At 49.1% G+C, this 25,509-nt stretch overlaps 1 protein-coding gene across 1 annotated transcript in view; it reads right to left on the bottom strand.

Moving 5' to 3' along the window:
* TMEM213 (transmembrane protein 213) overlaps positions 1-25,509 on the bottom strand; it is a 119,445-nt gene that overhangs the window by 41,137 nt on the left and 52,799 nt on the right. Inside the window, exon 2 of the mRNA XM_069227987.1 lies at positions 23,409-23,462. Coding sequence (XP_069084088.1) covers positions 23,409-23,462 — 54 coding nt within the window. The remainder of the gene's footprint in view (positions 1-23,408; positions 23,463-25,509) is intronic.

Here is a 25,509-nt window from a genome sequence, read left to right as displayed (position 1 = left end):
TAGTACCTTGAGTGGGTCATGTGGGTCATTAAAGAAATAGATTATCTTATCAACTATTTCATTAGGAGAATTAAACTTGGGCAGAATTATGCCTGGGCAGTCAGTAATTACCCTAGCGTCCCTCCACACTAGTTCAGGACAGACTAACCCTGAAGATCTCATCACATATATCTACTTTGTTTGTAGGATATCTATAGATCCACCTTTGTGCCTTTTTGAATAATTATTTGGCAGTATTTTTCTTGGTCTCTGGTTCTCCACTTGGTCGGTGGCTAGCCATTTCACATCTAGTTCGGTGTGCCCTGTTATTATGTAGTGGTTGCACATTTTTGTTTTCTTCTGCTTGCAACGTAAATTGCTATGGTGTTCCCCAATTTACGTTTCATTAGCCTACGTCATGCCAACATACTTAAGGCTGCAGGGGTATGAGGACAGGTAAACCACAGCTACTGAATTACAGTTTGTATGTCACATCAGAACCCACACTATTTCTATTTCTAGATCCAATGTCTTTGTGGCCTTTGTTAGGTGTCATACGCTTTCTCACAAAGTCACTCACTGGTGTTCCACATGTGCGCTCTGCTCCTCAGCTGAAGCTCAATCCAGGGTGATAACAAATTTTATAGCCTCACAGTCTAGAGAGACACAGCTGAATGGCATACACCTTTTAGCCTTCAATGGAAGACAAGTCTATGAATGGGGTAAAGTTGATTGACACCAATGGTGGGTGAAGCATCCAACGTAATTTAATCTGGGAGAACTCTGATCTGTAGGTTTCAAAACAACTCCACTGTCACACAATGCGATCCAGAAATCCACAGCTTCAATTGTTTCTGATACAAATGATGTAGCCCTCATAGTCTAGGAACAGGAATAATGTATTGACGCCCACCATCCACCAGGAGGGGGCATGCACCAGACTGGGCAGACTTTCTACACATAAGGACACACCAGGGTATCTAAGTGCACATTTCACAAAAATATGTGAGGTTTTCATCACAGTAGTTGTTTCTGAATGGTGTATAAATGAGTTGTTGTTTAATGAAGAGAGCTCCTAGCAGTTGTGCTCGAGTAACCCTACGTATTTTAAGTTTTCCTTGAGGGAAGAGCTAGTTGAAGGGATGATGAAATGTAAATTTTCAAATATCCAGATTTTACAGAAAAAGAATATAAGCCCAATTCATCGAGAGGGTTAAAAGAGAGCACGAGGTTCAATTTTATTTCACATTCCATGATTGCAATAACGTTTCACGATTAGCAATGCCATATGCGACTGAAGTAGATGCGAAAAAGTATTGCGAAGACTTAGAATTGTGAATAGGAATGAGTGACATGATGAGGTGAATATCACTTCTTAATCTGACCTGTTCTGGTAACACTGGCTATAATATGACCAGGAACAAGTTCACTTCCAATTTTCAGCTGAAAGAAACATGTCTCACAATGGGAGATTCTCAAACACGAGTCTTCATTAACATCTGATTTCCACAAACTGTTTTAGCAAGCATGGATTTTCTGCAGACTCAACATAGGTCATTTGAAAGAACTTGTCATAATGATTAATTTGCCATTTTAGATTTTTTGATTTAGGAAGATCTAGGGATCTCCTTGCCCGGATTCAATTTTAAGAGGGGTGTTGGGTCCTTGATGTTTTTGGGGGAATGGGTAGGGAAAACATAAAATGGTCCACTCAGCAGGCTTCTTTGTCAGGCTGAGTCTACCTTTATTTTCATTCTGCAGTGATATATGCAGTGATGTTAGTGAGATGCTTTGTAGTGGTTTACGTATCAAGCCAAGTGAAGTTAATCATCTGTTTTAGATCTTAGTTACATAATAGCAGAAAGATTCTCAATAGGTCAAGCTGAACACAGAAAACAAGGAGAGGGGAAGGGTAACTTGTTTTTCTTTATAAACACGTTATTGTTTTAAAGACAACCAACAGCAACACGATAGTCACACTGCCATCATTGTAAAGGAGTGCCCACAATGAACACCATACTGAGGAAATCCTGATACATTCTAGCCAAAAGCAAGATATGCCCACCATTTCCCCTAAACTTTCTTGTGTTTTTGTGGGCAATCCTTGGATATGTATATGGATTCTTCTTGTTTTGCACACCAGTCCATCATAGTTTGACAACTGGCCATGGATGGGTGAGTTGGACTGTTCCAGTATTTGGCAATGTCTGTTCTGGCAAACATAGGGCTCATTACGACTTTGGCGGTTCTTTAACAGGACCACCGAAGCCGCTGCAGGCAAAAGACTGCCAGTACTGGACGTCTTTTGCCCGCCATATTAGGAGTGTTCCACTGGGCCAGTGGGCCAAAACAGCGTTTTCACCTGCTGGCCCAGCCGAACACTCGCCACAAAGTTGACGCCATCTCATAATTGAGCTAGCGGCAATGTGCGTCGGGTGAGAGAGCATTCATCGCGCATTTCACTGCCCGTAATTTGGGCAGTGAAATACGCAATGGGGCTAGGCATGGGGGCCCCTGCACTGCCCTTGCCAAATGCATGGGCAGTGCAGTGGCCCTCAGGTGCCCCCGACACCCCCATTCCGCCAGCCTTTCCAAGGCCCTTACTTTTGTCATTTTGTGCCTTGTTTTTCCTGGTTTTCGCCCCTTAGGCGCTCCCCCTTGCCGCTTCCCCTGCCGCTGCCTCCCTGCGGCCCCGCCCCCCTCGCGCCCCCATTCGCCGCTCCCTCCCGCCACCCGCCTCCCAGCTGCTCCTCCCTCCCCCCTCCCTTCTTAATGGCTGGCGCTGCGCGTCGCGAGTGAGGGACCTCTGACCTGTTTTTGGTCTAGAGCTCGCCCCCCACGTCCGCAGCACCACCTTGCTGTCTCGTGCCCCTGACCCCCGCCCACGCTGCTGCTAGCGTGTTTCGAGGCCCTCCTCCACCCGCAGGCATCCTCCTGCGCCTCATCCCTGGTGTCTAGTGGGCTCTGGTAAGCTTCGCTAGACCCGTGTGCTCTCTGCCGCTTTTCGCCGTATCTGTAAGTGTTTTTCTACTTTTAAGCACCTTGCCTCCTTGCCCCCATTTGTGCCCCTTCTGATTGCTGTATTCTGATTGTATTTTGTGCCATTTACCGTATTTTGTGACTGTTTTTGACTTGTGCCTTACTTTTATAATTTTGTGCCTTGTTTTTCCTGGTTTTCGCCCCTTAGGCGCTCCCCCTTGCCGCTGCCTCCCTGCGGCCCGCCCACCTCGCGCCCCCATTCGCCGCTCCCTCCCGCCTCCCGCCTCCCGCCTCCCAGCTGCTCCTCCCTCCCCACTCCCTTCTTAATGGCTGGCGCTGCGCGTCGCGAGTGAGGGACCTCTGACCTGTTTTTGGTCTAGAGCTCGCCCCCCACGTCCGCAGCACTACCTTGCTGTCTTGTGCCCCTGACCCCCGCCCTAGCTGCTGCTAGCGTGTTTCGAGGCCCTCCTTCACCCGCAGGCATCCTCCTGCGCCTCATCCCTGGTGTCTAGTGGGCTCTGGTAAGCTTCGCTAGACCCGTGTGCTCTCTGCCGCTTTTCGCCGTATCTGTAAGTGTTTTTCTACTTTTAAGCGCCTTGCCTCCTTGCGCTCTTGCCCCCATTTGTGCCCCTTCTGATTGCTGTATTCCGATTGTATTTTGTGCCATTTACCGTATTTTGTGACTGTTTTTGACTTGTGCCTTACTTTTGTTATTTTGTGCCTTGTTTTTCCTGGTCTTCGCCCCTTAGGCGCTCCCCCTTGCCGCTTCCCCTGCCGCTGCCTCCGTGCGGCCCGCCCCCCTCGCGCCCCCATTCGCCGCTCCCTCCCGCCTCCCGCCTCCCAGATGCTCCTCCCTCCCCCTCCCTTCTTAATGGCTGGCGCTGCGCGTCGCGAGTGAGCGACCTCTGACCTGTTTTTGGTCTAGAGCTCGCCCCCCACGTCCGCAGCACCACCTTGCTGTCTCGTGCCCCAGACCCCCACCCACGCTGCTGCTAGCGTGTTCGAGGCCCTCCTCCACCCGCAGGCATCCTCCTGCGCCTCATCCCTGGTGTCTAGTGGGCTCTGGTAAGCTTCGCTAGACCCGTGTGCTCTCTGCCGCTTTTCGCCGTATCTGTAAGTGTTTTTCTACTTTTAAGCGCCTTGCCTCCTTGCGCTCTTGCCCCCATTTGTGCCACTTCTGATTGCTGTATTCCGATTGTATTTTGTGCCATTTACCGTATTTTGTGACTGTTTTTGACTTGTGCCTTACTTTTGTCATTTTGTGCCTTGTTTTTCCTGGTTTTCGCCCCTTAGGCGCTCCCCCTTGCCGCTGCCTCCCTGCGGCCCCGCCCTCCTCGCGCCCCCATTCGCCGCTCCCTCCCACCTCCCTCCTCCCAGCTGCTCCCCCCTCCCTTCTTAATGGCTGGCGCTGCGCGTCGTGAGTGAGCGACCTCTGACCTGTTTTTGGTCTAGAGCTCGCCCCCCACGTCCGCAGCACCACCTTGCTGTCTTGTGCCCCTGACCCCCGCCTACGCTGCTGCTAGTGTGTTCGAGGCCCTCCTCCACCCGCAGGCATCCTCCTGTGCCTCATCCCTGGTGTCTAGTGGGCTCTGGTAAGCTCCGCTAGACCTGTGTGCTCTCTGCCGCTTTTCGCCGTATCTGTAAGTGTTTTTCTACTTTTAAGCGCCTTGCCTCCTTGCGCTCTTGCCCCCATTTGTGCCCCTTCTGATTGCTGTATTCCGATTGTATTTTGTGCCATTTACCGTATTTTGTGACTGTTTTTGACTTGTGCCTTACTTTTGTCATTTTGTGCCTTGTTTTTCCTGGTTTTTGCCCCTTAGGCGCTCCCCCTTGCCGCTTCCCCTGCCGCAGCCTCCCTGCGGCCCGACCCCCTCGCGCCCCCATTCGCTGCTCCCTCCCACCTCCCGCCTCCCAGCTGCTCCTCCCTCCCCCCTCCCTTCTTAATGGCTGGCGCTGCGCGTCGCGTGTGAGCGACCTCTGATCTGTTTTTGGTCTAGAGCTCGCCCCCCACGTCCGCAGCACCACCTTGCTGTCTTGTGCCCCTGACCCCCACCCACGCTGCTGCTAGCGTGTTCGAGGCCCTCCTCCACCCGCAGGCATCCTCCTGCGCCTCATCCCTGGTGTCTAGTGGGCTCTGGTAAGCTTCGCTAGACCTGTGTGCTCTCTGCCGCTTTTCGCCGTATCTGTAAGTGTTTTTCTACTTTTAAGCGCCTTGCCTCCTTGCGCTCTTGCCCCCATTTGTGCCCCTTCTGATTGCTGTATTCCGATTGTATTTTGTGCCATTTACCGTATTTTGTGACTGTTTTTGACTTGTGCCTTACTTTTGTCATTTTGTGCCTTGTTTTTCCTGATTTTCGCCCCTTAGGCGCTCCCCCTTGCCGCTGCCTCCCTGCGGCCCGCCCCCCTCGCGCCCCCATTCGCCGCTCCCTCCCACCTCCCGCCTCCCGCCTCCCAGCTGCTCCTCCCTCCCCCCTCCCTTCTTAATGGCTGGTGCTGCGCGTCGCGAATGAGCGACCTCTGACCTGTTTTTGGTCTAGAGCTCGCCCCCCACGTCCCAGCACCACCTTGCTGTCTCGTGCCCCTGACCCCCGCCCACGCTGCTGCTAGCGTGTTCGAGGCCCTCCTCCACCCGCAGGCATCCTCCTGTGCCTCATCCCTGGTGACTAGTGGGCTCTGGTAAGCTTCGCTAGACCCGTGTGCTCTCTGCCGCTTTTCGCCGTATCTGTAAGTGTTTTTCTACTTTTAAGCACCTTGCCTCCTTGCGCTCTTGCCCCCATTTGTGTCCCTTCTGCTTGCTGTATTCCGATTGTATTTTGTGCCATTTACCGTATTTTGTGACTCTTTTTGACTTGTGCCTTACTTTTGTCATTTTGTGCCTTGTTTTTCCTGGTTTTCGCCCCTTAGGCGCTCCCCCTTGCCGCTTCCCCTGCCGCTGCCTCCCTGCGGCCCCGCCCCCCCTCACGCCCCCATTCGCCGCTCCCTCCCGCCTCCCAGCTGCTCCTCTCTCCCCCCTCCCTTCCCGGTTGCACCCGTCCGAGCCTGGACCGCGCCCAGCACCAACCCCCCTGGTCCGCACGCCCCCCGCACCACCAGCCTTCGCTACTCGGCCAGCGAACTCCTCGCCCTCAACCCTGGCTCCTCCACAGCCTGCTTCCAGGCCACTCCGAAGAAAACCAAAGGACCCTTCTCCTGCCGCACCTGCAACTTCACCTGCAACAGAACAAGGAAGCCTGCAACAACCAACACCAACCACCTCCACTGCATCCTCCTCAACACACGCTCCGCACGAAAGCACGCCATCGAGCTCTGGGACCTGCTCGACAACACCGCCCCTGACGTAGCCTTCCTGACCGAAACCTGGTGGAACGACTCCTCGGCCCCAGACATCGCCATCGCCATCCCTGACGGCTACAAGATCACCAGAAGAGATCACACCAACGGAATCGGTGGAGGAATAGCCATCGTCCACAAATCCACCCTCAAGATCCACACCCACACGGACGACAGCCTCAAGACAGCTGAACACCTTCACTTCCAGATCCACACGGACCCCAACACTACCCTCAGAGGAACTCTCATATACCGACCTCCAGGACCAAGAACCCCCTTCAGTGACACCATTTCCGACCTCGCAAGCACCCACGCCCTCACCTCAACAGACTACATCCTCCTTGGAGACCTCAACTTCCACCTGGAGAACAACAACAACGCCAACACCGCATCACTGACCACCAACCTCTCCAACCTCGGACTCAGACAACTGGTCAACACACCCACCCACATCGCCGGCCACACCCTAGACCCACTCTTCACTGCAAGCACCCACATCTCCTTCAGCCACACCTCCGAACTCCACTGGACCGACCAACACTCGTCCACTTCACATTCAAGAAAAACACCGAACACCACCGCACCCCACTACCACCACACCGCCACTGGGGCAAAGTCACTGAGGACCAACTAACCAGCACCCTTGCCAAGAACCCACCGACCGACCCTACCGACCCGGACTCCGCCACCATCAACATCCAACAGTGGATCCTCAACTGCGCCAACACCCTCGCACCACTCAAGAGGCCCACCGTCAACCAAGAAAAGAAAAAAGCAGCCTGGTTCACAGACAAACTGATCACCTCCAAACGCACCTGCCAGAAACTTAAGAAAAAATGGCTTCTGGAACGCACACCCGACAGCCTGGCAACCCACAAGGAAGCCACCCGCAAGCACCACCAACTTATCCGACTCGCCAAACGCTCCCACTTCACAGAACGCCTAAACAACAACGCACACGACAGCAAGGAGCTCTTCTGCATCGTCAAGGAACTCTCCAACCCCAGCCCCAACATCAACGACGTCCCACCATCCCAGAAACTCTGCGACGCACTCTCCACCTTCTTTCCCCAGAAAATCGCCGCCATCCACGACAGCCTCAACACCACACCTCCGCCAGACCCCACCCCCGACAACTCCTCCTACGCCGACCGCCTCACCACCTGGACCCACGTAGATGACGCCGAAACCCGAAAGACCATGAACTCCATCCACTCAGGATCCCCCTCAGACCCCTGCCCTCACCACGTCTACAACAAAGCCAACTCCACAATCGCCCCCCAACTTCGTAAGATCATCAACCTATCCTTCGATACTGCAACCTTTCCGGACAGCTGGAAGCACGCCGATATCCAAGCCCTCCTCAAGAAACCCAAGGCTGACCTCAACGACCTCAAAAACTTCTGCCCGATCTCCCTCCTCCCCTTCCCAGCGAAGGTCATCGATAAGATCGTCAACGCCCAGCTCACCCACTACCTCGAAGACAACTCCTAACGGGTACATAGCGTGCTTTATAAATTTAATGATTGATTGATTGATTGATTGATTGATTTACCACCATGGAAAGGATGCCAGATGGGGACTCGTAATCCCCAGGGCAGCGCTGCTTACAGCGCTGCCCTGGCGGATTACAATCGCTGAAACCGCCAGGCTGCAGGCTGTCCGCAGCCTGGCGGTGTCAGCGGTTGGACCATAGTGGCTCAGCCATGGTCCTAATGGGGCAGTCGGACCGCCCTGTCTGCGGCGGTCCGACCTCCATCACGAGGCCGGCGGTCTTAAGACCGCCAGCCTCATAATGAGGCCAATAGTGTCAATGGCAATAGAAGTTTGATCATCACGACTTTCCCCAAATTCTTAAATGATGCCCAACAATACAATGCTCATCAAAGGTACCATGAGCCTCCCCAGAGCCCCTGAGAGAGTGGTGAATATACTCTGCCAGTACTCTGCAATGAGAAGACATTCCCCCTGATCCTCGGGCAGCAGAAAATAAACAGGTGTGGCTATTATATTTTCCCTCTGCAATCTTGTGGATGTAAGATAGACCAAGTATAGATATTTAAGCTGAATGAGTCAGAGTTGTGAGGAGACTGCTCGAACCCTTAGGGACGTACATGCTTCTCTCCAGTTTCATTCATCAATTGTTTCCAACCACTTCTTCCAATGCACCTTCAAGTTCAAGAAGAGGTCCAGGGAGTTAAGCACTAGGGACATGTAAGTCAGAGATATCCCTCCTTTTCTTTGCGTGGAATAAATTCAGGTATGTCACCAAGGGCTTCCTGATGGGACATGAGAGTATGATGCAATTGTAAGTATTGGTAGCATTGAGACTTGTGTAAACTGGATTTGGCCTGAAGTGCTTGGAAGGATTTCAGGAGTTGGCCCTGCCAAATGTCCCCCCACGTGGACATGCCCATAAGATCTCATTTTTCAAGCCCTCAAGAGATACTGTGTATTGCAACTGCCTGCCCCGTCATAAGGGTGGTTCAAGCATAATCTTCCGATCTCATTCAGTCCATCGCAACATGGCTGTCTATGCAAGCAGGACTGCTTTAGTAATATCTCGGGCAGTCTTCGAGATAGGGTTTCTGTAGAGAAATCCTGGAATGTTATCTAATTCAACTAGTGCCACGTTCGGTCAGAAGGCTGGGTTGTGCCATTCCCTACTCAACCAATCATTGATCCACAATATCTATTTTGTCTAATAATACAAATGCACATCTGTCACACCCATTGCTCCACCATATGGTAACCAAACACAATTACCAAAAAACTATCGAGATGGATGGTTCAACCATAGAAAGGATCATACTTTAGCAGACACCCAAGGATTGGGGATGGGTAGGGAACATTCTGGAGGGCATACAGCAAAAGTATACTTTGCAAACACCCAAGCATTGGTGGTGGGTAGGGGAAATTCTTGTGGCCATACAGCAAAAGTGGTAATGCCATCATCTTAAACAGAGCTACTCTGCCAAGAACAATGAGAAGGAATTAGCCTATGCAGTGAGATCAGTTGTCAGTCTGGTCACTAGAGGGGAAAAATTCAAGCTCCATGCTAGGTTGGGATCTAGGGCTATATGAAGCCACATGTAGTGGAAGCTAAGTCTGTGGACAGGAAAGCCATGATTACCAGTCTACTGTGTTACTAACCTCTTTCAACAGAACAAGAAGAGATTAGGATCAGTTAACCTGGAGGCTGGACGCTTCCCTTTAAAGGGTCAACATCTGGAGCAGATGAGGGTCTGTGAGGAAGGGTGGAGCGAGAAACAGAAGGGGATCATCTGCCTAAAGCCCGATTTGGTCATCCACTGCCAAACCCCAATTGAATCTCCAAATCTGTGCATTGCATCTGATCCACACTGCTAGGGGTTTTATGGGAAAAACAAAATAATGGTGAGCTGCTTCAAGAGACAGTTGTCATTGGGCTAGACACCGTGTGCCTGCTCAGTTTGTTGACCTTGAGTTAAGGACATAACACTAGTTTTCCAGTGCAGCTGTCTGCTGATTTTGTCTCTCCCTTTGCCTGTCAACTATGATCCGGCAATTCCCTAAAGAGCAGCCTTCCCAGTCACTCAAAACTTGCTAGGTGAGGCCACAGTTCCTTTATTTAAGTCAAGGTAAGACTTAAATTCCTGGACCAGAGATTGTGTGAATTGTTTGTCCATTAGGTGCAAGGCATTGAGCCACCAGCATGGACAGAGTCCTTCTCCGAGAGCCGAAGAGCAGTGTTAAAAGAGTGTGATCCAAAATACTCCAATGTAGAGCAGGGAAATCAGTTGTGTGGGAACGATCAATGGTGAGGAAAAAAATCAAGTCAATAGGGCCATTGTCTTCTGTGCAGCTGACGAATTAGTATATGGTGAAGAATGTCGATTCCACACCTTTCATGCATCACAGAGACCTAGACCGTCAACCCAATTTCATAGCTCTCCCCTTTGTCTGTCCTTTGTCCCCTTAGGTCCAAGTGTAGTGTACCTCAGTATTCATAATGTCGTTAAAATCACCCCTCAAATGGTAGTTTCTTGGGGTAACCATGGCACTTCATCATTAAGTACCTCAAGGTTGACCTTGTGGTGTGGATGCGAGAGGGGGACTTTAACACAGAGGAGACGAGGCATCACATGTGGAGTCCTGTTCCTGACACACGAAAGAATAAAGAGGAGCATCCTTAGAGTGCGAAGATGTTTGTTTCTCTTGAGGTCAGTCATAGCTACCTGTGCAATTTCCTACATCCCCTAGGATACCCTTCATGTCTCAAGTCATTCTGCAAGATCGCTGAGCCTTATGGGAGTGCGGGTGCTTCAGAGTGTTCGCTGCTCCATTGCCCATTCCCATGCAGCTTCTGAGGTGTCAAAAACAATGGACTTAAACTCATGGATCACCTTACGTTTTCCTGGGTATATGAATATGTATTGGAATTTGAGTGGCCTGAGTTTCTGTTTGACTTTATTATATGATTTCCTCAATTGCTGCACAAGCCAGCTATAGTCTGGAAAAACCATGGCGCGACTTGCTTAGAATGAGAGCTCCCGCAGTCTGTGCACCTCTCTAAGAATCACATCCTGGTCACTATAGTTCAATAGCTTTTCAATCAGGGGCTGCAGAGAGGCACCTGGCCGGGGCATTTCTGCCAGGGATCTATGCGCCTGAACAATCACGAAGCAGGTGGAAAGCTGATCAGCAGGTGCCCATGTTGTGATCTGACATCTGTAGGAGGCTGGACTGGCTTGTAGTGAGTACCAAGGGGTACTTGCACCTTGCACCAGGCCCAGTTATCCCTTATTAGTGTATAGGGTGTCTAGCAGCATAGGCTGATAGATAATGGTAGCTTAGCAGAGCAGCTTAGGCTGAACTAGGAGACGTGTGAAGCTACTACAGTACCACAAGTGTCACTTGCACAATACCATAAGAAAACACAATACACAGTTATACTAAAAATAAAGGTACTTTATTTTTATGACAATATGCCAAAGTATCTCAGAGTGTACCCTCAGAGTGAGGATAGCAAATATACACAAGTTATATGTACACAGTACTAAAAATATGCAGTATAGTCTTAGAAAACAGTGCAAACAATGTATAGTTACAATAGGATGCAATGGGAACACATAGGGATAGGGGCAACACAAACCATATACTCCAAAAGTGGAATGCGAACCACGAATGGACCCCAAACCTATGTGACCTTGCAGAGGGTCGCTGGGACTATTAGAAAATAGTGAGGGTTAGAAAAATAGCCCACCCCAAGACCCTGAAAAGTGAGTGCAAAGTGCACTAAAGTTCCCCCAAGGACAAAGAAGTCGTGATAGAGGAATAATGCAGGAAAGACACAAACCAACAATGCAACAACGATGGATTTCCAATCTAGGGTACCTGTGGAACAAGGGGACCAAGTCCAAAAGTCACAAGCAAGTCGGAGATGGGCAGATGCCCAGGAAATGCCAGCTGTGGGTGCAAAGAAGCTTCTACTGGACAGAAGAAGCTGAGGTTTCTGCAGGAACGAAAAGGGCTAGAGACTTCCCCTTTGGTGGACGGATCCCTCTCGCCGTGGAGAGTCGTGCAGAAGTGTTTTCCCGCCGAAAGAATGCCAACAAGCCTTGCTAGCTGCAAATTGTGCGGTTAGCGTTTTTGGATGCTGCTGTGGGCCAGGAGGGACCAGGAGGTCGCAAATTGGACCAGGAGGTAGAGGGGACGTCGAACAAGACAAGGAGCCCTCTTAGCAGCAGGTAGCACCCAGAGAAGTGCCAGAAACAGGCACTACGAGGATGCGTGAAATGGTGCTCACCCGAAGTTACACAAAGGAGTCCCACGTCGCCGGAGACCAACTTAGAAAGTCGTGCAATGCAGGTTAGAGTGCCGTGGACCCAGGCTTGGCTGTGCACAAAGGATTTCCGCCGGAAGTGCACATGGGCCGGAGAAGTTGCAAAAGACGTGGTTTCCAACAATGCAGTCTGGCGTGGGGAGGCAAGGACTTACCTCCACCAAACTTGGACTGAAGAGTCACTGGACTGTGGGAGTCACTTGGACAGAGTTGCTGGATTCAAGGGACCTCGCTCGTCATGCTGAGAGGAGACCCAAGGGACCGGTAATGCAGCTTTTTGGTGCCTGCGGTTGCAGGGGGAAGATTCCGTCGACCCACAGGAGATTTCTTCGGAGCTTCTAGTGCAGAGAGGAGGCAGACTACCCCCACAGCATGCACCACCAGGAAAACAGTTGAGAAGGCGGCAGGATCAGCGTTACAGAGTTGCAGTAGTCGTCTTTGCTACTATGTTGCAGTTTTGCAGGCTTCCAGCGCGGTCAGCAGTCGATTCCTTGGCAGAAGGTGAAGAGAGAGATGCAGAGGAACTCTGATGAGCTTTTGCATGCGTTATCTAAAGTTTCCCCAGAAACAGAGACCCTAAATAGCCAGAAAAGAGGGTTTGGCTACCTAGGAGAGAGGATAGGCTAGCAACACCTGAAGGAGCCTATCAGAAGGAGTCTCTGACGTCACCTGGTGGCACTGGCCACTCAGAGCAGTCCAGTGTGCCAGCAGCACCTCTGTTTCCAAGATGGCAGAGGTCTGGAGCACACTGGAGGAGCTCTGGACACCTCCCAGGGGAGGTGCAGGTCAGGGGAGTGGTCACTCCCCTTTCCTTTGTCCAGTTTCGCGCCAGAGCAGGGCTAAGGGGTCCCTGAACCGGTGTAGACTGGCTTATGCAGAATTGGGCACATCTGTGCCCAAGAAAGCATTTCCAGAGGCTGGGGGAGGCTACCCCTCCCCTGCCTTCACACCATTTTCCAAAGGGAGAGGGTGTAACACCCTCTCTCAGAGGAAGTCCTTTGTTCTGCCATCCTGGGACAAGCCTGGCTTGACCCCAGGGGGGCAGAAACCTGTCTGAGGGGTTGGCAGCAGCAGCAGCTGCAGTGAAACCCCAGGAAAGGCAGTTTGGCAGTACCAGGGTCTGTGCTACAGACCACTGGGATCATGGAATTGTGCCAACAATGCCAGGATGGCATAGAGGGGGCAATTCCATGATCTTAGACATGTTGCATGGCCATATTCGGAGTTACCATTGTGAAGCTACATATAGGTAGTGACCTATATGTAGTACACACGTGTAATGGTGTCCCCGCACTCACAAGGTCCGGGGAATTGGCCCTGAACAATGTGGGGGCACCTTGGCTAGTGCCAGGGTGCCCTCACAGTAAGTAACTTTGCACCTAACCTTTACCAGGTAAAGGTTAGACATATAGGTGACTTATAAGTTACTTAAGTGCCGTGTAAAATGGCTGTGAAATAACGTGGACGTTATTTCACTCAGGCTGCAGTGGCAGCCCTGTGTAAGAATTGTCAGAGCTCCCTATGGGTGGCAAAAGAAATGCTGCAGCCCATAGGGATCTCCTGGAACCCCAATACCCTGGGTACCTCAGTACCATATACTAGGGAATTATAAGGGTGTTCCAGTAAGCCAATGTAAATTGGTAAAATTGGTCACTAGCCTGTTAGTGACAATTTGAAAGAAATGAGAGAGCATAACCACTGATGTTCTGATTAGCAGAGCCTCAGTGAGACAGTTAGTCACTACACAGGTAACACATTCAGGCACACTTATGAGCACTGGGGCCCTGGCTACCAGGGTCCCAGTGACACATACAACTAAAACAACATATGTACAGTGAAAAATGGGGGTAACATGCCAGGCAAGATGGTACTTTCCTACACAACCCCCCCCAAACGAAGGACAATAAGACTAGCCATGACCTGATGAGTCTTCATTGTCTAAGTGGAAATATCTGGAGAGTCCATCTGCATTGGAGTGGCTACTCCCAGGTCTATGTTCCACTGTATAGTCCATTCCCTGTAGGGATATGGACCACCTCAACAATTTAGGATTTTCACCTTTCATTTGTTTTAGTCAAAGTAGAGGTTTGTGGTCTGCCTGAACAATGAAGTGAGTGCCAAACAAGTATGGCCTCAACTTCTTCAGTGCCCAGACCACAGCAAAGGCCTCCCTCTCAATGGCAGACCAACGCTTTTCTCTAGGGGTCAACCTCCTACTAATAAAAGCAACAGGTTGATCCTGGCCCTCAGAATTAAGTTGTGATAGGACTGCCCCTACTTCTAATTCAGATGCATCAGTTTGGACATAGAATTTTTTAGAGTAACAAGGGCTTTTCAGGACAGGTGCAGAGCACATGGCCTGCTTCAGCTCCTCAAAAGCTTTCTGACAGTTTGCTGTCCATAATACCTTTTTAGGCATCTTTTTGGAAGTGAGGTCATTAAGAGGGGCTGCAATGGAGCCATAGTTCTTAATGAACCTCCTGTAATACCCAGTGAGGCCTAGGAAGGCTCTCACCTGAGTCTGTGTAGTAGGGGGAACCCAATCAATAATTGTTTGGATTTTCCCCTGTAGTGGTGCAATCTGTTCCCCACCAACAAGGTGTCCCAGATAAACCACCTTACCCTGCCCTATCTGGCACTTTGAAGCCTTGATAGTGAGGCCTGCCTTTTGCAGGGCCTCCAAAACTTTCCATAGGTGGACCAGGTGATCATCCCAGCTGGAGCTAAAGACAGCTATATCGTCCAGATATGCTGCACTGAAAGCTTCTAGCCCTTGCAGGACTGTGTTCACCAACCTCTGAAAAGTGGCAGGTGCATTTTTCAATCCAAAAGGCATTACAGTGAACTGGTAATGTCCTCCAATGGTTGAAAATGCAGTCTTAGGTTTAGCATCTTCTGATAATTTGATCTGCCAATACCCTGCAGTCAAATCAAAAGTGCTTAGATACTTGGCAGATGCCAGTGTATCTATGAGCTCATCTGCCCTGGGTATAGGGTGAGCATCAGTTTTGGTTACCAGGTTGAGACCTCTGTAGTCTACACAAAACCGCATTTCCTTCTTTCCATCTTTGGAATGGGGTTTTGGTACAAGTACCACAGGAGAAGCCCATGGACTTTCAGAGTGCTCAACTACTCCTAGTTCTAACATTTTCTGCACCTCTTGCTTTATGCAGTCTCTGACATGGTCAGGCTGCCTATAGATCTTACTTTTGACAGGCAAGCTGTCTCCAGTATCTATAGTGTGCTCATACCAAGAAGTGGTACCTGGCACAGTAGAGAAGAGTTCAGAGAATTGATCTAGGAGATTTATGCAATGGTCTTTCTGCTCAGCAGTAAGACAATCAGCCAAAACTACACCTTCCACAAGAGCATCTTGTTCTGTGGAAGAGAAGAGATCAGGTAGAGGATCACTGTCTTCTTCCTGTCCCTCATCAGTTGCCATGAGCAGGGTGAGATCAGCCCTGTCATAGTAGGGTTTCAGGCGGTTGACATGGAGCACCCTAAGGGGACTCCTGGCAGTGCCTAAGTCAACTAAATAAGTGACTTCACCCTTTTTTTCCAACAATTGTGTGGGGTCCACTCCATTTATCTTGGAGTGCTCTTGGGGCCACAGGCTCCAAGACCCACACTTTCTGCCCTGGTTGGTACTGAACCAAAACAGCCTTCTGATCATGCCATTGCTTCTGGAGCTCTTGGCTGGCCTGAAGGTTCTTACTGGCCTTTTTCATATACTCAGCCATCCTTGATCTGAGGCCAAGTACATAATCCACAATATCCTGCTTAGGAGCTTTTAAAGGTTGTTCCCAACCCTCCTTTACAAGTGTTAGTGGGCCCCTAACAGGGTGTCCAAAAAGAAGTTCAAAGGGGCTAAAGCCCACTCCTTTCTGGGGTACCTCCCTGTAGGCAAAAAGGAGGCATGGTAACAGGATATCCCATCTCCTGCGGAGTTTTTCAGGAAGACCCATAATCATGCCTTTGAGAGTTTTATTAAATCTCTCCACCAGTCCATTTGTTTGTGGATGATAGGGTGTAGTGAACTTATAAGTTACACCACACTCCTTCCACATGGCCTTTAAGTATGCAGACATGAAATTGCTTCCCCTGTCTGATACTACTTCCTTTGGGAAGCCCACCCTGGAAAATATTCCCAGGAGGGCCTTTGCCACTGCAGGAGCTGTAGTGGTCCTTAAAGGAATAGCTTCAGGGTATCTTGTGGCATGGTCCACTATCACCAAGATGAATCTATTGCCTGAAGCAGTAGGAGGGTCAAGGGGGCCAACTATGTCAACCCTTTCAAAGGGAATCCCAACCACAGGCAGTGGAATAAGGGGTGCCTTTGGTGTTCCACCTGTCTTGCCACTGGCTTGACAGGTTTCACAGGACTTACAAAACTCTTTTGTGTCCTCAGACATCCTAGGCCAATGAAACAAGGGAACAAGCCTGTCCCAAGTTTTCATTTGTCCCAGATGTCCTGCTAGGGGAATGTCGTGAGCAAGAGTTAGGAGGAACTTTCTGTACTCCTGAGGGATCACTAATCTCCTGGCAGCTCCAGGTTTAGGATCCCTTGCCTCAGTATACAAGAGATTGTCCTCCCAGTAAACTCTGTGAGAGTCACTGACATCCCCATTAGCCTGTTTGACAGCTTGCTGTCTTAGACCCTCTAATGTGGGACAGGTATGCTGTGCCACACTCAGCTCCTCCTTGGCAGGCCCCCCTTCACCCAAAAGCTCAGCAGTGTCTGCTTTAAGCTCCTCTGGTGTAGGTTCTGCACAGGGAGGGAATTCTTCTTCCTCAGAAGTTGAATCCACTGTAGAGGGAGGGATAGTAGGAAGTGGTTTGCTTCTACTAGCCCTAGCTTTAGGGAGCACTTGGTCCATTGTTCCAGGATCCAAGCTTCCCTGTCCTTTTTGCTTTTTGGCCTGAGCCCTTGTCAAAGCATAAATATGCCCTGGGATGCCCAGCATTGCTGCATGGGCCTCCAACTCCACATCTGCCCAAGCTGATGTCTCCAAATCATTTCCTAGTAGACAGTCTACAGGTAAATCTGTGGCTACCACAACTTTCTTTGGACCAGTAAACCCCCCCCCTCCCCCAGTTGAGATTTACAACAGCCATGGGGTGGCTAAGTGTGTTGTTGTGAGCATCGGTTACTTGGTACTGGTGACCAAGTAGGTGTTGTTCAGCGTGGACCAGTTTCTCTATGACCATAGTCACACTGGCACCAGTGTCCCTGTAGGCCTGAACCTCAACACCATTTATTAGGGGTAGCTGCTTGTACTTATCCATATTAAGGGGACAAGCAACTAAGGTGGCTAAATCAATAGCCCCCTCAGAGACTAACACAGCCTCTGTGGTCTCCCTAACAAGACCAACCCCAACTAAGTTACCAATAGTGAGCCCAGCTACTCCCTTGGATTGGCTTTTAGTAGGTTTGCTCCCACCACCACTGCTATTAGTATTGACACTAGGGGTAGCAGTAGGGGTTGTAGTGGTAGGAGGCTTGGTGCTTTTCTTTGGACAACTGGGATCTGTTGTCCAATGGCCTTTTACTTTACATAAATAGCACCATGGTTTCTTTTCTTTGTTTTGATTAAAGGAAGATTTGGGCCCACCATCCCCACCAGAGTGTTTTTGTGGGCCTGATGAAGACTCATTCTTAGATTTGTCCCCACCCTTGTCAGAAGACTTACCATCCTTCTTTTTGTTGCCATCTTTGTCACCCCCTGTATGAACTTTTCTGTTCACCCTTGTTCTGACCCATTTGTCTGCCTTCTTTCCCAATTCTTGGGGAGAGGTCAGATCAGAGTCCACCAAGTACTGGTGCAACAAATCAGACACACAATTATTAAGAATATGCTCTCTCAGGATCAAGTTATACAGGCTTTCAAAATCAGTAACTTTACTGCCTTGTAACCACCCCTCCAAGGCCTTCACTGAATGGTCAATGAAATCAACCCAGTCTTGTGAAGACTCCTTTTTGGTGTCTCTCAACTTTATCCTGTATTGTTCAGTGGTTAAGCCATAACCATCCAGGAGTGCATTCTTAAGAACTGTAAAATTATTGGGATCACTTTCTTTCACAGTAAGGAGCCTATCCCTACCTTTTCCACTAAATGATAGCCATAGGATAGCAGCCCACTGCCTTTGAGGGACATCCTGTACAACACAGGCCCTCTCAAGTGCAGCAAACCACTTGTTAATGTCATCCCCCTCCTTATAAGGGGCAACTATCTTGTGCAGATTCCTGGAATCATGCTATTTTACAGGATGACTATGGGGAATACTGCTGCTGCCACCATGGGTATCTAAACCCAACTTCTGTCTTTCCTTCTCTAGTTCAAAAGACTGTCTATCCAAATCCAGCTGTTGCTTTTTAAGCTTCAGTCTGGTTTGTTCCACTCTCAACTTGTTGAGTTCCCTTTCTAACATTCTGTCATCAGGGTTGGTGGGAGGGACATTCTTAGACACAGAAGAATGATGTGAATGGACAGAAGGAGACCTGTCCCTTACAGAGGCCACCCTAACAGCTTGGCTAACAGAAACATCATTACCACTGTGGTGGGAATGAATGCTCTTGCTATGATGTGAGACAACACTATTTGTATGGTGTGGCTCTTCATCATTACCATCTATGCTAGACTGTCTAGTAATGGGCAGGCTAGGAATTTTCTTTCCTGAATCTTTTCCTGGGGGAGTCCCTGGATCAGATTGGGAACCATTTGCTACTTTTTCAACAGATGTGGCCCCTTTGGCCTTATCTTGTTCTCTAAGCATATTGAGCAACAATTCCAAGGAAGGATTCTTCCCTACGCTCAAACCTCTCTCTATGCAGAGACTCCTTGCTCCTTTCCAGCTAAGGTGATCATATGCAATTGTGGACAGATCAACATTTTGGCCTGTGCCAGACATTTTTAGAGAGAGTTAAAGTGATAGAAAAAGAGAAAAAAGTTTTCAGAACTTTTTAGAAAGACAGAAAAAAACTTTTTAAACTTTTTAAACTTTTAAGAACTTTTTGAAAGTTTAGAAGTACTTTTCAGCACTTTAGAAAAGAGTGAAAAGAGGAAATGCAAAACTTTTCAGCTATGTGTACACACACTGAACTTGTTTTGTATATTTTTCTCTTATGAAAAGTACAATGACAAGAGTGGTAAGTAGTCTCAAAGCACTTATCCCACCGCTGCACAACCAATGTAGGAGGCTGGACTGGCTTGTAGTGAGTACCAAGGGGTACTTGCACCTTGCACCTTGCACCAGGCCCAGTTATCCCTTATTAGTGTATAGGGTGTCTAGCAGCATAGGCTGATAGATAATGGTAGCTTAGCAGAGCAGCTTAGGCTGAACTAGGAGACGTGTGAAGCTACTACAGTACCACAAGTGTCACTTGCACAATACCATAAGAAAACACAATACACAGTTATACTAAAAATAAAGGTACTTTATTTTTATGACAATATGCCAAAGTATCTCAGAGTGTACCCTCAGAGTGAGGATAGCAAATATACACAAGTTATATGTACACAGTACTAAAAATATGCAGTATAGTCTTAGAAAACAGTGCAAACAATGTATAGTTACAATAGGATGCAATGGGAACACATAGGGATAGGGGCAACACAAACCATATACTCCAAAAGTGGAATGCGAACCACGAATGGACCCCAAACCTATGTGACCTTGTAGAGGGTCGCTGGGACTATTAGAAAATAGTGAGGGTTAGAAAAATAGCCCACCCCAAGACCCTGAAAAGTGAGTGCAAAGTGCACTAAAGTTCCCCCAAGGACAAAGAAGTTGTGATACAGGAATAATGCAGGAAAGACACAAACCAACAATGCAACAACGATGGATTTCCAATCTAGGGTACCTGTGGAACAAGGGGACCAAGTCCAAAAGTCACAAGCAAGTCGGAGATGGGCAGATGCCCAGGAAATGCCAGCTGTGGGTGCAAAGAAGCTTCTACTGGACAGAAGAAGCTGAGGTTTCTGCAGGAACGAAAAGGGCTAGAGACTTCCCCTTTGGTGGACGGATCCCTATCGCTGTGGAGAGTCGTGCAGAAGTGTTTTCCCGCCGAAAGAACGGCAACAAGCCTTGCTAGCTGCAAATCGTGCTGTTAGCGTTTTTGGACGCTGCTGTGGGCCAGGAGGGACCAGGAGGTCGCAAATTGGACCAGGAGGTAGAGGGGACGTCGAGCAAGACAAGGAGCCCTCTTAGCAGCAGGTAGCTCCCGGAGAAGTGCCAGAAACAGGCACTACGAGGATGCGTGAAACGGTGCTCACCCGAAGTTACACAAAGGAGTCCCACGTCGCCGGAGACCAACTTAGAAAGTCGTGCAATGCAGGTTAGAGTGCCGTAGACCCAGGCTTGGCTGTGCACAAAGGATTTCCGCCGGAAGTGCACAGGGGCCGGAGAAGTTGCAAAAGACGCGGTTTCCAACAATGCAGTCTGGCGTGGGGAGGCAAGGACTTACCTCCACCAAACTTGGACTGAAGAGTCACTGGACTGTGGGAGTCACTTGGACAGAGTTGCTGGATTCAAGGGACCTCGCTCGTCGTGCTGAGAGGAGACCCAAGGGACCGGTAATGCAGCTTTTTTGTGCCTGCGGTTGCAGGGGGAAGATTCCGTCGACCCACTGGAGATTTCTTCGGAGCTTCTAGTGCAGAGAGGAGGCAGACTACCCCCACAGCATGCACCACCAGGAAAACAGTCGAGAAGGCGGCAGGATCAGCGTTACAGAGTTGCAGTAGTCGTCTTTGCTACTATGTTGCAGTTTTGCAGGCTTCCAGCGCGGTCAGCAGTCGATTCCTTGGCAGAAGGTGAAGAGAGAGATGCAGAGGAACTCTGATGAGCTCTTGCATGCGTTATCTAAAGTTTCCCCAGAGACAGAGACCCTAAATAGCCAGAAAAGAGGGTTTGGCTACCTAGGAGAGAGGATAGGCTAGCAACACCTGAAGGAGCCTATCAGAAGGAGTCTCTGACGTCACCTGGTGGCACTGGCCACTCAGAGCAGTCCAGTGTGCCAGCAGCACCTCTGTTTCCAAGATGGCAGAGGTCTGGAGCACACTGGAGGAGCTCTGGACACCTCCCAGGGGAGGTGCAGGTCAGGGGAGTGGTCACTCCCCTTTCCTTTGTCCAGTTTCGCGCCAGAGCAGGGCTAAGGGGTCCCTGAACCGGTGTAGACTGGCTTATGCAGAAATGGGCACCAAAAGTGCCCATGAAAGCATTTCCAGAGGCTGGGGGAGGCTACTCCTCCCCTGCCTTCACACCATTTTCCAAAGGGAGAGGGTGTAACACCCTCTCTCAGAGGAAGTCCTTTGTTCTGCCATCCTGGGCCAGGCCTGGCTGGACCCCAGGAGGGCAGATGCCTGTCTGAGGGGTTGGCAGCAGCAGCAGCTGCAGTGAAACCCCAGGAAGGGCAGTTTGGCAGTACCAGGGTCTGTGTTACAGACCACTGGGATCATGGGATTGTGCCAACTATGCCAGGATGGTATAGAGGGGGCAATTCCATGATCATAGACATGTTACATGGCCATATTCGGAGTTACCATTGTGAAGCTACATATAGGTAGTGACCTATATGTAGTGCACGCGTGTAATGGTGTCCCCGCACTCACAAAGTCCGGGGAATTGGCCGTGAACAATGTGGGGGCACCTTGGCTAGTGCCAGGGTGCCCTCACACTAAGTAACTTTGCACCTAACCTTTACCAGGTAAAGGTTAGACATATAGGTGACTTATAAGTTACTTAAGTGCAGTGTAAAATGGCTGTGAAATAACGTGGACGTTATTTCACTCAGGCTGCAGTGGCAGGCCTGTGTAAGAATTGTCAGAGCTCCCTATGGGTGGCAAAAGAAATGCTGCAGCCCATAGGGATCTCCTGGAACCCCAATACCCTGGGTACCTCAGTACCATATACTAGGGAATTATAAGGGTGTTCCAGTAAGCCAATGTAAATTGGTACAATTGGTCACTAGCCTGTTAGTGACAATTTGAAAGAAATGAGAGAGCATAACCACTGATGTTCTGATTAGCAGAGCCTCAGTGAGACAGTTAGTCACTACACAGGTAACACATTCAGGCACACTTATGAGCACTGGGGCCCTGGATACCAAGGTCCCAGTGACACATACAACTAAAACAACATATATACAGTGAAAAATGGGGGTAACATGCCAGGCAAGATGGTACTTTCCCACAACATCCCAGAAAACCTTCTGATGTGGAATCCTCTACCCTGTCAGGGAATGCCAAGAAGTGGAGATTGCAGCACCATGCTCTATTTTCGGCATCTTTTATCTGGTCTTCCAAGATTTTTGACATTGCTGAGAGGCTGGAGACTGTAGAGATCAGCTCCTGCACTGTGTCTTCAAACTTGGAGATACAACCTTCCACCTTGGAGACTCTCTCAGAATCATCATGGAGGTCCTGGTGCAAGACAGAGACCTCAATCCCAACCTCTGCAACCACAGATTTGAGCACTGAACAAGTGGCCTGGGTGGCCTAAAGAATAGTCCCAGCATCTTCTACTGTGGGGGTCCGGACTCACAGACCCCAATGTCTGGGCTGTAAGTTCATTCAAAGGGGTATGGTAACTTATCAACAGAGGCGTGCAAATAACTGACACATTTATCTCTAATTTAATAGAACATAAGTACACTTTACTTAAATAGCCCTGAGTTTGACACTCTCTATCTCGCTCTCTCTCTTCATCCCTTAGGTAAGAACAATGCAATAGAATGCAAACAAGCACATAGCTCTTGATGGATTTAGCTCATCAAAGTACATTGTGGAAAGGTTTGGTTATTTGCTTGTTCGAGGTAGGAAGCTGCTTCTCGGAAAGAGCTGACCATTTCTCGTACTGATTGACAATAAATGTGTCTATTGAAAAGAGCCCATGTGGATTCACATTTTTCCTGATAGCTATGAGTTAGGGTTTTGTGCTTAATTTTCGACGGTAAAGGTCCCAGTTTACGGCTTCATTTGCACACATCTTTTTATAAGAGCAGGAAATGCTGTTGAAATATACAGCTATGTTTTCATGGAAACGCTTCAAGAAAAATTATGTAGTTTTTTGGGCTTACTTTTCTTTGAACCTGAAGTTAATAAAGACGTTTTTATGGCAGAAAAACAAATCATTGTACAGTACAATGTGCCATTTTGAGCCCTGGGTTCACAGTTCCACTTTGCCCCTTGAATTACCACAGGCCAACAGGGAGTGGGCCATTGCAATGAGTGCATGGTGTTTTCTTGCTAGAGAAACCTAAGAATATGTGGTAGGGTGGTGATGAAAAAAGTTATCTTACCTGTGCACGTTATTGGGATGTCACTCCCCGTATGCGTGGTGTCATTGGTTGACGCTAGAAGACAAAATACAAGAGGGTTACTTACATATATATGGTCATAGTTAATGTGAATTCTGTTTTCCTTTTTAGTATACTTTATACTGTCTCTTTTACCTTGTATCTCATTTTTACTCCTTTTAATTATCAAGGGCCAACCACTGCCCTCCTGACCACCACCACTGTCTGTATCCCAGAGTAGCCACCAGAGGCTGAGGGTACCAAAAAGAAGCATCTAAATGCATTTTGCGTTGTTAGTTAGACTATGGTCATCAGCCCATGAAGGGGTTAAATACTATTTGAGTTGTTCGGTGCTATGAGTTACAAAGTTCCCCACAGGTCTATCAGGAGAGAGTCAGTTCTAAGGCTGGGAAAGCTTTTGATGAGTGTTTGAGAGAGGGATGTTTATCCCAAGAGATCTGGAGGCACTGCCTAGAGTGGAATTGAACTGTGAGGTTGCATACAGTCATTTAACTATAGCCATATCAACAGTCCCAGAGCTTCAATGTCACACCTTTGGAGGGATTGTAGTACTGAATATCGACCCATAGAATAACATTATAGTAGAATCTCAAGGCCAGAATATGGAGGGGCAAATATCAACTGGTTTGTGCATATGGGGGAGAATAGATTTACTATCCCTACCTCTACTTCCCTTGAAGGTATAGGGACAGCATAGGTATCCATTTGTGGAGTTAGGAATAGAAAATCTGGACTTACTTACCTGTTTTTTTATATTTTGCCCTCAGTATTGTGTCCCATCGATATCCTAGGGTCAATATTCAGAACGTTCACCCTTAGGAGGGTGAGATTTCAAAGCAAGGTAAAGACTGTTTATTTCTAAAGCACTTTGTAGGAAAGTACCATCTTGCCTGGCATGTTACCCCCATTTTCACTGTATGTATGTATGTTTTAGCCCCTGTGTCACTGGGATCCTGCTAGGCAGGACCCCAGTGCTCATAGTATGTACCCTGTATGTGTTCCCTGTGTGGTGCCTAACTGTATCACTGAGGCTCTGCTAACCAGAACCTCAGTGGTTATGCTCTCTCTGCTTTCTAAATTTGTCACTGCAGGCTAGTGACTAAATTTACCAATTCTCATTGGCACACTGGTACACCCATATAATTCCCTTGTATATGGTACCTAGGTATTGGGGTTCCAGGAGATCCCCATGGGCTGCAGCATTTCTTTTGCCACCCATAGGGAGCTCAGACAATTCTTACACAGGCCTGCCACTGCAGCCTGAGTGAAATAATGTCCACGTTATTTCACAGCCATTTTTCACTGCACATAAGTAACTTATTAGTCACCTATATGTCTAACCTTCACCTGGTGAAGGTTGGGTGCCAAGTTACTTAGTGTGTGGGCACCCTGGCACTAGCCAAGGTGCCCCCACATCGTTCAGGGCAAATTCCCGGGACTTTGTGAGTGCGGGGACACCATTACACGCGTGTACTATACATAGGTCACTACCTATGTATAGCGTCACAATGGTAACTCCAAACATGGCCATGTAACATGTCAAAGATCATGGAATTGTCACCCCAATACCATTCTGGTATTGGGGGAACAATTCCATGATCCCCCGGGTCTCTAGCACAGAACCCGGGTACTGCCAAACTGCCTTTCCGGGGTTTCCACTGCAGCTGCTGCTGATGCCAACCCCACAGACAGGATTCTGCCTTCCTGGGGTCCAGCCAGCCCTGGCCCAGGAAGGCAGAACAAAGGATTTCCTCTGAGAGAGGGTGTTACACACTCTCCCTTTGGAAATAGGTGTGAGGGCTGGGGAGGAGTAGCCTCCCCCAGCCTCTGGAAATGCTCTGATGGGCACAGATGGTGCCCATCTCTGCATAAGCCAGTCTACACCGGTTCAGGGATTCCCCCAGCCCTGCTCTGGCGTGAAACTGGACAAAGGAAAGGGGAGTGACCCCTCCCCTGACCAGTACCTTTCAGGGGAGGTGCCCAGAGCTCCTCCAGTGTGTCTCAGACCTCTGCCATCTTGGAAACAGAGGTGTTGGGGGCACAGTGGACTGCTCTGAGTGGCCAGTGCCAGCAGGTGACGTCA

The sequence above is a fragment of the Pleurodeles waltl genome, chromosome 4_1 (assembly GCF_031143425.1).
Source record: "Pleurodeles waltl isolate 20211129_DDA chromosome 4_1, aPleWal1.hap1.20221129, whole genome shotgun sequence".
Taxonomy (NCBI): Eukaryota; Metazoa; Chordata; class Amphibia; order Caudata; family Salamandridae; genus Pleurodeles; species Pleurodeles waltl.
The sequence above is the reverse complement of the archived record's forward strand: the minus strand, read 5'-3'. Positions and strand labels throughout refer to the sequence as shown.